Below are 12286 nucleotides of genomic sequence, written 5' to 3' on the forward strand. Positions count from 1 at the left end.
TGTGTATGAGGAAGCATTACAGTGGAATATACAGTTTCTGTTACGTCAGAGATTGCATGTCAGCCAGGACATGGAGGGAGGCTGTACTGGAATGAGAGCTGGTGAGCCAGAACAAGGAGGACCTTAAGGTGCCCAAGTTAGGTGGAGTGGTTCCCTCAGACTCAAGTCTCACATCAGGCACGCAGATGAGAAATGGCCAACACCGCAGCCAATGCAGCCTATTGCCTATAAGGAGAACAGATTGAAGCCACAAAGGAACTGGCATATGAACCCCCTGAAAGCAGCAGCACACGACATGACTAGTTTTAATGTAGGTTACAAAGCACGAAGAGGCAATCAGAGAGACTAGGGCAATAAAGGAGCTTGTGGGACAAAATATTACGCCATTCAGAGGTACCCTTGCAGATGTGCATACAAATAATGCCGTTATTTATTCAAGAAAACAAATGACAACCCTTTCAGTCATTCCCCTGAGGAACATTACAAATAGTTTGTACATGGCAAGTCTCAAAATGAACATCAGTACTCAACTTTACTAAGTCGCTCCTTGATGATGTGTTGTGCGCGTGCAATGTGACTTTTTCGTAGCATGCGCTTTTATTCTTTGCGTGTGTGCATGGATACCACGTGTGTGTCAGTGCAAGTCTACGATCGTGCTGGCGCGCGTGCTGTGTTGTTACATTTGTACTAGCTACCGCACAACCCTTTCCATTTCAATGGCGGTGTACATGCTGCGAAATGTTCGGAGGAACCAGGATTCTATTGTGAGTTTAACAGTATTGTTATAAAGAAAAGTTTTGAGAGATTAGTATTCTGTGGTGGCGGCCAACAGAAGGTTTTGTGAGAGAATCGTTTTTAATGCGTATTGCAGTGTGTATCCGTCCCTCTGAAACTTTACATTATATAACACCCCTCTCCGCACAGTAGGTTGGTTGGTGAGTAGCAAAATGCCGTTCGCCATTGCAGCTTCGCAACCGCACTTTCATTTGTCTTTAGCAGGTGCATTAGTTCAGTGAAAACAATAAAACTAACAGCCACCATCTTCGTTAAGACCTGAACTACTTCGTTTTCATGTGGCAAAATTAACAGGTTCCCGAGACAAATGTTGGGGAAGTTCTTTCACAGCACGTCGGTCGCAATGCTGGCACCGCGCTCGCTTGTATGCGTCTACAAGGCGGGTCACATAACTGACATGAACTTAAAGATTTCATTTCACTGGGTGTATTTTGTGGGAGTATGACCATTAAACTGGCATGAAATGTATCAGAAATAATTCTTTTAACAGAATCTGAAGTGGGCATTGTTTGATTTTCTTTAGTCACCGAGCCCGGAGCGTGAAAAGTTTGACCTTCATACACATTGTACGCAGCAGTTGTGCACATGCAGTCTCGTGGACGTATGGCGCGCTACGTGAAATGAGACTCCACTATTTGTAATGAGCATCTCAAAAACTTGGAAAGGTCACATTGTTCCTCAGTAGAAAGGCATGTTATGGACAGTCCCACTGTTCTTCTATATGAGAACACAGTCCATTTGAAAAAGGCATATTGCTGTTGAATAAAGTAATGTGTCCTCATGAGTGTGATATCTTAGTCATGAGTCCAAGTCCTGAGAGATACAACTCTGGTTCCTGCACAGTGTTCATTGTAACAGTATACCCACCTCTAGTCTTGTTAAGTGACATTCCATTGCTCGTCCTTCCTGGAATTCTCTGGCAGTTACTCGAACACGGCGACAGCTTTGTGACCGCCAGTCACACACGCCATTGTTCTCCAGTCGAAGTAACTCTGGGACATCAGCTTTACCAAAAATAAATTAGAAGTTTTCAAATCAATGGAAATAAAAGTGAGAAACCTTTGAAGTTTTAGCTTGTGTTAGCTGTTATGTGTTATGCCAAAAAAATCAATTGCTTTTTCCATGCATTTTCAATCACTGATTTTTCCATAAGCAGTTAATGATAAACTGACTTAGAATAGTGCTTCATTATCAATATCAGGTCAAATATAAAAACAAATGCTGCTACTTCCATGGGCAAATAGTTAAAGGGAAGATACAACATTTGCAAACATCACAAAACGAAACGATCAAATTATCACGAAATACCTTACTGGATTGTTTGGAATGACAGTCCTGTAAAATCGTGGCTCCTGGTGTGCTGACGTTTTCAAGAAAAATTGTATTTTTGCAACGCTGGTCGGCCGACCAGCGTTGGAGAAAACTGACTATTTTTCAAAAACTGCTCCGACTTTTTCATTATCAGTTATTTCGCATTTTTTTTGCAAGTGATTACACACCTGTGAAGGGGTACAAGTCTGCTAGACTGATTCTTTGACCTTACAAGTCCCCAAAGTCTATAAATTGCTCCGTTTCATCTTAAGTGGGGTCAGGGAACCAGACTGCAAGAACATGATTGGTTTTCTCGGTTTTTCCAGCATCTACAAGCCCAAAACGTGAAAAAAGGGTCATTTTAACAATATTTGCTATAACACACTTATCTTCCAAATCGATTTATTTCTGAAAATTGCAGCAAAAGCAAATGTTGTACATTCCCTTTAACATGTGGAGTATAATTAATTTGGTACAACTAATTAATAATTTGATAAACTTGAATTCTCATTATAGATAGAAAAAAAGTGTACCAATGCTTTGTTTGAGTTATTACCATGCTTTGCTTGATTGTTGAATTTTTTTTCCACAATTTTTTTTTTACACTATTCTGTAATATAGTGTTGATGATCGTTGGATCAATTTTTTTTGTTAATTTCGATATTTTTATTGTTTATCTTTACATTGTGCTTTTGCATTTGTGACTGATGCTTGGCTCCATGGATTACTAAATCATTAATTGGGCTGAAGAGAAAACCTGTGTGTACCTGGATTGTTTTGCAGCCAAATCCCCAACCTCAAACTTTTTATTGCCACATTTGACCAAATACTTGAAATAGAGTTATTTTGTTTTAAGCGTCCCCCAGGCAAGTGATATAGGTTAATTAAAACATTTTATTAAAAAGTTAAACAGATTAATAAAACAGAATACTTTTAAAAGGTACCCTAAAGTAAATAACACTAGTATAAAAGACAGACAGACAAACAAACAACAGTCCAACAGTCTTCAATCCAACCTTCAGCTGATAAACTCACCATCAGATTGGCTACAATCATGCGAGGAATACCCTGCAGTGCACACACAACCCAGCTTGGAGCACACCCCATTTCCGCTACAATTCTTGGGGCAGTTCAGGGCCCTCACTATATTTTCTGGTGGAACCATATCCATTTGTAGTTCTAGAACATTCACTTTCCATAGTGTTCTGTCTCGAACCACAGCTGCTTCACACTGGTTCTCAAGCAGCGGGATGGCATGGTCACTCCAGAATATATTGTCTGTCATTTGTATATCCCCAAGGCAGACTTCTATTGCATCTTGGATGAACATGTCTGTCTTCAGTGCATCCATGCCACAGGCTAAACCTAGGGAGGAGTTACGTATAGTTCTCTCACAAATATCAAGTGCTTGTTGTTCTGTGATACCAGTGGCAGTGGGCCACTCAGTCATGACTGGTTGGAGGTCAGTGGGGGCATGGTCTGGGTAAAAGAAGTAGGTATCGACCAGAGGTGAGCCAAAGTTACCATCATCAGTAAAGAAGAAAGGGGATTCTGGTCCATAGTCCCCAAACTGTGGGCCATTGCCAAGGTCCAGGAAATCAGTAAACCGCTTTGTCATCTTATGCTCCTTTTTAGCATCCTGATGCATATCTGTGGTGGCGGTTTCAGGGAATTCTTCGTAGTCTGCTCGCTTGACTCTCTGCTCCCAAGGAAAGGTGACAACGTTGTTATACATGGAGGTCATGTCTAGAGACTTGACAATTTCCATTCGTGATACACCCTCATTTCCGGTGCATCTTGCCATGCAGCTAATGCCATCTATGCAATCCAGGTCTTCAGAGGGAAAGAGGCTGTTTGGAACTCCAAGCATCGAGAGTGAACAAGAGCAAGATGGAAATTGAAGACGGAATGGAACAGTTGTAAGACCTGAATTGAACATCCCTCCATCACGCAACCTGGCAAAGAACACCAAATAATCATCATAAGAGAGAGAGAGCAAGAGAGAGAGAGAGAGAAGTCAGGACCAAACAGTTACTTAGTGGCCACTTGAGAATGACTATAACTTCATATTTACCTTATCAGGACCGGGGCCTTTCTGGTCTTAAGTCCATATGCGCAGGCCCATTTTCCTAAAAGGTGCCAGGAATGTTGGGTGGCTGGCAATCTCCAATATGACATCATTTGTAATCTCCAATATGACATCATTTGGCACTTTACAACATTTTTGCCCATTTTTGGTCAAAAACAGTATGTTTAGCATAATTTCTATATTTTCCATTCAAATACCTTCAAATTTGGTATAAACGGTTTTGAGTTCATTACCCATCAAACTAAACCAATTTCGATATCCAAAGTAACCGCTAGAGATGAGTGCATAAACCCTCTTTTGTTGGCAAAAATCGTTTCAACGGATACTATCTATAACAGCCGCCTTTTTATTTTTGCTCAGATAATGTATGCTTTTACAGATCTAAAGTGGGCCTTGGTTTACATTAAGTTTGCATTTGAACAAAAACTGAGCACAGCACTCACCTCCACTGTTCAACAAATTCATTAGCCTGTTTGTTCTTCATGATAATGTTCATAGGTTCTCCTTGAGCATCATGGAAGTCATTGTCAGGGTTGCCATCAAACATTCCACACAAGCCAAGTGTTTGATTGAAGTCAACAGAAGGAGCCTGTACGGTAATGCTCATCCCCCAATTTGCAATATCAGCACGAACAAAGCCCCCAGATGGAAACTCAATCTAAAAACAAATTGTATAAATGAACATTGTCAGAGGCTATACTTCATCAAATTAGGCTTTGGAAAACAATAGGTTATTTCCCTTATTAACGTTTTCATAATTTTTGTCATAATTGTATGAAATTGACTAAATTAGGAGCTGGTAATTTATGGCACATATCGTTCCATTGACCAGTTCAATGCTTTGTGTTCATAGGTGCTAGAAAACAAAAACAATGCTGTTCTTTTTCAAGCATCAGAGTGCAGCTCGCTAACTTTGTCTGGCATAAAACCCATAGGTCAAAGGCTATGTTTCAGTCAGGCATGCACAGAAACCCTTTGCTTTGAAGTGTTGTTTTGATAGACTGCCCCTCACCCATCTCTTTTTCCGAATCTTACTTTGGACGATTTATATGAGGTTTGCTTTTCGAATTGGTACCAATTATTCTTGAAGTGTTATATTCTTACTGTTATTTTAGTTCCATTCCTTGCCTCCTTGACCTTGACCCCATCAGACAGTGGTAAGGGGCTTCTAATCTTGACTTCAGCTGTTGTCTCAAACACATTACCATTGCACATGTCAACAGAGATTACATCATTATCCTCTCTAGCAACAAAGCCACAGCTACATGACACCTGGTCTATCAAGCCACCACAGTTCCAGATTCTGTTATGAACCTGCACATTTCCCCCCCCAAAAAAATTGGAAAAATTAAAAATGGTAAGAATAAATTCAACATACAATAAACATATAAATGACACACTTTTGATGGTCAAGAACTCTGTTCAGGTCTATTTACACATGTCGTGCGACTTGTCGTGCGTTTTTATAAATATGCATAAATGAATAAGCTAGTTTACATTTACACGACTAAGTCATGTGTCTTAAAGCGTCGCGTATTAGTAAATTGGCCTTTATAGACCAACATCTTTTGTCAATAGTTTAAATTTTAAGAAAAAAGTAATAATATATCACCAACATTTGCTAAAAAACATATTTTCTATTTGAACTTTTACTGAGTAACTTAATCAATTGAATATGCATACCTCAAATTCCCTGATGCGACTTTTGACCAAAACATATGTCCCTGTCTTGTAAAAGTCATATTTCCTGTTTAAAAAAATGAACAAAACTTATAGAATAGGTGGTAAAAATTATTCCTAAAAATTTCATGTAAACATAGAATTCACTCCCAAAAAAAATAAGTGCTTTTGGGATTTGTCAACCTGGACTTCCAATGTTGTTCACTCTATTCTTTTAGTGACGGCTTGGCCAATTGACAGAGAGCCATTAATAATATGAAGTTAATGTGTCTGACCTTCCATATAATAATTTTGCTTTATTATCATCACTTATTTCAAGATTTCAACAAGGTGAAATAAACATGGATTACATGAATTAAGTGTGAAACAATTCACTGAACAGTTTCAGACCCGGTACCACCCCAAGGTAAGCTTGCCATGGGAACTGATGCTCTTTAAACCAACATTATAACTTACTTTCTATCGAATGTGATGAAATGCGGTTCAGTGAAAGCATAGCACTGTGCAGTGCGAACATCCTGTACTGTAACCTACAGTTGGGAAATCATTTACAAAATTGAAGTTTTCTCAAATGTGAAGAACAGTGAAATTCAGTGTCAATGTTCTCAGCTTTTTGGTGTGGACATGCACCAAAAGTAACACAGTTAAGCTGTTACGCTTTCCTTAATTGGTTCACAGTCTCTGCTTGCTGAAAATGCTCACAATTTAAAAAAAAAAATAACAGATAACAACATATAAAATCCACATAAACTACTTACACCAAAAAAAACTTTTTTTTTGTAATAAACAAAAATCCTTAAGTTGCTTTGGGAAGATCCTCAAAACTTTCGAAGAGATGTGAGCAGGAACAATCCTAGTTTAATTTTTTTTCCAATTCCATCAAGGCTTCTGGCTTATCTTCCTTGTGGAAAAGTTTTGATGTTATAGGGAAAAAAACCAGTATTAAATTTGTGTTTGTCAAAAAAAGAGCAAGGACAAAAGCTGCAGCTCAGTGTAGTAACTGGCAGACCAACAGAAGGGGAAAAGGGAAATATAACACGACAAACCAATCTCAGCAATAAACAAACATGCAAGGATAATTTGTCATATTTTTTTAAGTGTAAAAAAATAACAAAAATAAATATCCTATGCCATGCTGATTGCTAGCTATAGTTCCAATTCAATTTGTGTGAATGCTATTAGTTGTTAAAAAGGAAAAACTTATCAATAATGTCAAAAGAGGTATATTCTTAAAAGTTACAAAATAATAAGTTATTGAAATAACCTGTACATCTGCTGGGTCAAACCCGTCCCAGAAGATGTCAGTGCTGGTGATAGCTCCTGTTACAATGAGACTTGTCCGCGTTCCATCATGTGTGAAATCTGTTACTGCAGTCACAAGCACTGAAGCTCTTCTGCATCTTGGTTCGAGGCAAACACGCGAACGAAAGTCAATGAAACACTCGGATAGGACCACATCCGACCCAAACTGAAATTCTGAGGGGTTCAAAGAGCAGTATAAAAGTTATATTCAAATCAATTAAACGTTAAAAGAATATTTTAAAAAGGATTTTGTAATGACACTTCATGCCAAAGCATTAGTATAAAACAGGGGCTAAAAAAGTTATTTAAATGGTCATTGCTGACAACATTCAACACCACAAATCAAATTGAAGTTAAAGGGCAACTCCAACAATCATAAAGATGGGAAAATAAGATTTACAATCTCAATAATGTTTTACAATTTAATTAAGTCATATCAAATGTTAAAATTCACTGACAAAATTGATATCGGTGTTGCGAAATGCAGAATTTTAGACCGCAATTTGTGACTCTAAACACTCGTTCCTTTACATGACTGTGCCATCATAGCTTTATTTACATATAATGAATGTTTGATTACTTTGACAAATTTGGCCAAATCTTTTTTTGAGGAGTGCAGTTCTGTTTCTATGACCAACTGTACAACAAAACTCTAAAATACTGCCAATGGCTAGTGCAGACAGTTTTGGAAAAACAGTGAAATTCAAATTATTCGTTTGTAATATTACCAGCTTTGAAAAAATTCAACTATTTGATTCCTATGATTTATTTCATTCCATTTTGGTTACCAGTAATAGGTGGCTGTGAAATTTTAAAGTCGATTAACACCCAACCATTTCGGAATCAAACTTGGTGGGTTTTGTGCAAGTTGGAAAATTGGTGACAATGTGCCTTATTATTCTGTAAATAGCCCATGTATGACTGATTATCTGTTGTAGTCCTGAAAGGGGTTTAGGAATCTTGCAAGAAGGAAATGATTAATTGTATACACCCATCAATAATTTGATCATACAGATATACTTAACAACTGATCTGCATGAAACTCTAATGAAGTGATTTTTCTCAAACCATTTGGCAATTAACACTTCAGTAAAAAAAAATTCCTCGTTTGATATACCTTACTAACTACTATAAAAAGGTCCTGTGACAGGCGCAGATATGGAAATAATATACACAGGTGAACAAAATACGGACAGAGCCAGCTGGGTTACAGGGGTATTTGTACACTATTTTGTAATATAGTGTTAATGATTATCGGATTTGAACAGCAACCCTTTTGATAGTATGGTACACCCCCCCCCCCCATTTGTTTTACAGAGGCCAAGTGATGGGAGAAAATACCTGTCTACATTTCATCATTGATTTACTGATGAAATGCCCCCCCCCCCCACAAAAATTCCTGGATCCGACCCTGTGTGATTAGCAACGCACCATTGTTGATGATTGTCAGTGCAACTCTGATGGAGCAGGGTGCATCCTTGTTTGCGCACATGATGGGCATGGTGCTCTCAAATATTAAGAAGTGTGGCTGGCCATCTTCCAATATCTCCAAACTGGTTGGAGAAACCTTCACAGCAAAGCCACAGAACAAGATTAAAACATCATATAAGCAAGGTGCAAGAAAAACACCAAAGGTGACACAGGAAGTGTGAATTGAAAGAACAGAGGGTCCAAATAAGATCTTGCTTTGCCCTAAGGCAACTATTTCAATGCCACAACAAGGGATACGCAGCACACCATGTTATATATTAAATGACAAACTGTCAACAAATATAAAAATAATTTGTAAGAGCCATCTTCCAAGTTCCATCTATTCTCCTGCTATATGCATTTCATGTAGCACCCCAGCATAGAGTGGATAAAAGGTTGATTACCGGTACTTTAAAACTAGATCATTATCAGCTCTATACTCAATCGTTCAAAATCTGTGCAGAAATATGTTTTAATGAAACACAGCTGGATCACCTTGATTGAAGCTTCAAATGGTTCACTCTCAACGGCTGGGCTTTTTAGTTCTCTTGTTTCATTGAAGAAAGCTTGTACAGAACAAATAATCTGTTGATGGCAAAATATACACATCAGCTGAACTCAGCTTACTGAAATTCAAGTAATACTTAATTTTAATGTCACCCTCATGAATTTTACTTTAATTTTTATAAAATGGCCGCACCCCCTTTACTGCAAACTTCCCAAGCGTTAGAGTGAGAAAGTAAAAACAAACACTTGTGCAAGGGCGCTCTACAACAATGCAACCATCGCTATTGATCACTGACGTCTTGGGCCAAGGCTAGGCGTATTTCTGCTGAAACTTACAACTAACATTCTTCATTTTTCTTTTCTCAGGACATTTTTGGCTACACAGTGCAAGAATGGAAGTGGTGAAATCTTCTCTCAAGTATTGAAAAAGTGAAATCTTGCTCAAAATTAAATTAACCTGAATTTGTTTCACACTGCAATGTGACTAGTCTGAATTAATAGTACAAAAGCGATGCCAAATAAAATGATTCATTGCAATTTATATATGGCATACCTTATCACCCATATGGAAATAATTCCTTGGGTTAATGAAGGCAAAGTTGGCAAATGTATCCTCTGACATAACTCTCTGGAATGAGTCCATGCTGTCTGCCTGATAAAATATGGAGAAAAGAATTATCACAGGGACAGTCTACCTCTATAACCACACACAACCAATTGGAAAAAAAAGTATGCCCCTCAAAATGTGAAGTATTTCTGTGAATGTCTGTGGCCATTATAATTATAAAAGACCACACAAGGTGAAAACTTGTTTCTTTGAACTAAAATAAAGATAATGAATCCTCAATTTCAGAAACACGATAAAGCAATAAACATTCTTATATTTCCAGACTCAAAAAGATAGGAATTCTACAGAGGTGGTCTTCATATATGAACAACAATATGGGGGGGGGGGGGGCGGGGCTGGACCTCATGTGATGCTAGGAGCGCTCTTTTTACACTTTTTTCTTATCTCTCTTTTTCTTAACATTTAACAAATATGTAGAGGGAGAGGGGATGGCTTTCTGATGAGAATCGACAATTTAAAAACTGTCATCTTCACTCCTCTTCTGAGTATAATCATAGGCCTACCTTATACCAAGACACAGTGTAGCCTTTGAGTGAGGTCTGGCCCGAGTTCAGCCCCTGGTAGGTGCATTTGAGTAGCACGTCCTCCAGGATTATGGGAGTAATGGTTGGAAGGCCCAAAATAGCCGGGAAGCTCTCTGGAATATTAGAGTGAAAAATAAGATCCGAGTGAAAAAAAAGCCAACAAAACTAACCAACAGCAACCCCCCCCCCCCCCTCACCAAAACACACACACCCACGTTTGTTTAGGGTGTAAATCGAGGATTTTTTATTGTAGTTTTAACGATTGTCGGATTCGAACAGCGCCCCGATTGAAAGTATGGTACGAAACCCCCCCCCCCCCCATTGTTTTACTGATTCCAAGTGTCCGGGGAAAAAATCTGTCTACATTTCAGCATTGATTTGCTGATGAAACATCCCCCCCCCCGCAAAAATTTCTGGATCCGCCCCCGACAGTGCAAGGGCGGATCCAGGGGGGGGGGGGGCCAAAGGGGGCCATGGCCCCCCCCCCCAAAACGAGACCAATTTTTTTTTTTTATGTGACATCGCAATAAAGGCAGGCAATGAGTACACCACCATCTTTTCCTCAAAAAAACATTGGTTAAAGTGGTCAGAAATTGCCTCAGATCGCACCACAGAGCATCTAGAATCCAATTTTTTGTTCGGGGCCATTAAGCGGGCCCCGAACCCCACGCCGTAATTTTTTTGACCCACTTTTTGGGGGGTCCAAAAATTGTTTTGGCCCCCCCAAAAATTGTGTTCTGGATCCGCCCTTGCGACAGTGACGTGAGTTTTCACATCCTGCATGAACTGTGAATGCCGATAGGTTTCGTGCTAACATATTCAGACTAGGAACAAAGGCAAATGAAGAAAACATACAGTGTTTTATTTTTGTGTGTGCTAAAAACAGATTGATTATGTACGAAAGCCCACTATTGTCATGAAGAATACATTTTCACAAAGTGAAGTACATTTTTTCCAAGTTCGTTTTCACGAGATCTATTTTTCCGAGTTCGTTTTATACGATATCTATTTTTAGAAACATTCGTTTTTACAAGATATATCTGAGGGGGGGGGGGGAGGAATCGTTTTTACGAAAGTATAATTTTTCAAGTTCGTTCTAACAACGATTTTTTTTTCTAGTTCGTTTTTAGGAGATCTATATTTTTTAAGTCCGTTTGTCGAGATACATTTTTTCAGAAGTTCGTTTTTACGAGATATAGGCCTACAGTCGCGTCTGTTAAGTTTGTACAGTCCAAGAAGAACTTGCACTTCGATTTAGGCCTTAGCAATCAAGGGCGGATCCAGAACACAATACGTTTTTTGGGGGACCCCACAAAAATTTGGTCCCCCAAAAAGTTGGTCCAAAAAATAACGGCGTGGGGTTCGGGGTCCGCTTAAGGGCCCCGACAAAAATTCTGGATTCTAGACGCTCTGTGGTGCGATCTGAGGTAATTTCTGATAACTTTAACCAAATCTTTTGGAGGAAAAGATGGTGGTGTACGCAGTACCTGCCTTAGTTGCGACGTCACTTAAACAAAAAATGGGTTCGTTTTGAGGGTTTTTTTTGGGGGGGGGGGCTGTTGGCAAATTATCACCAGTTTCGGGTACGGTGCACAACCTTGCGTCGTACCTGCGCTGCAGGTCTCAACGACCTGCCGGCCTGACACAGCGAACGCCCTCAATTTCCCCAAAGCATCTCGTAAACTTCACTTTATCAGAAAATATACTCATAAAAATATATTTGGAAATATAAACTTTTCTTTTTCAAAAAAAAGGTACTTTGGAAAAAAATATATCTCGTAAAAGGAACTTGGAAAAAAATTATCTCGTACAAACAAAAATGTAGAAAAAGATATACTTCATTTTTTGAAAATTGTACACTTCATGGCACTAGTGGGCTTTCGTAATTATGGGGAAAAAAGGAAAAATTGAAGAAGAAAAAACATGTCAGAGAACATGACATATTGGGAGGGGAACGGAATGCTAAAATTTCAAACCAGA

At 38.8% G+C, this 12286-nt stretch overlaps 1 protein-coding gene across 4 annotated transcripts in view; it reads right to left on the minus strand.

The window, feature by feature from the left end:
* LOC119722636 (von Willebrand factor D and EGF domain-containing protein-like) overlaps window positions 1-12286 on the minus strand; it is a 72749-nt gene that overhangs the window by 26616 nt on the left and 33847 nt on the right. For all 4 annotated transcript variants that reach the window (XM_038192854.1, XM_038192853.1, XM_038192855.1 and 1 more), the window contains 11 exons: window positions 10286-10419; window positions 9708-9806; window positions 9143-9232; window positions 8609-8744; window positions 7140-7351; window positions 6332-6405; window positions 5879-5942; window positions 5300-5509; window positions 4639-4853; window positions 3142-4061; window positions 1663-1799 (listed from right to left, as the gene is read on the minus strand). In XM_038192854.1, the coding sequence (XP_038048782.1) occupies window positions 1663-1799; window positions 3142-4061; window positions 4639-4853; window positions 5300-5509; window positions 5879-5942; window positions 6332-6405; window positions 7140-7351; window positions 8609-8744; window positions 9143-9232; window positions 9708-9806; window positions 10286-10419 (2291 nt within the window). The remainder of the gene's footprint in view (window positions 1-1662; window positions 1800-3141; window positions 4062-4638; window positions 4854-5299; window positions 5510-5878; window positions 5943-6331; window positions 6406-7139; window positions 7352-8608; window positions 8745-9142; window positions 9233-9707; window positions 9807-10285; window positions 10420-12286) is intronic.

This window comes from Patiria miniata, unplaced genomic scaffold, assembly GCF_015706575.1.
Source record: "Patiria miniata isolate m_02_andy unplaced genomic scaffold, ASM1570657v1 HiC_scaffold_16, whole genome shotgun sequence".
Lineage (NCBI taxonomy): Eukaryota > Metazoa > Echinodermata > Asteroidea > Valvatida > Asterinidae > Patiria > Patiria miniata.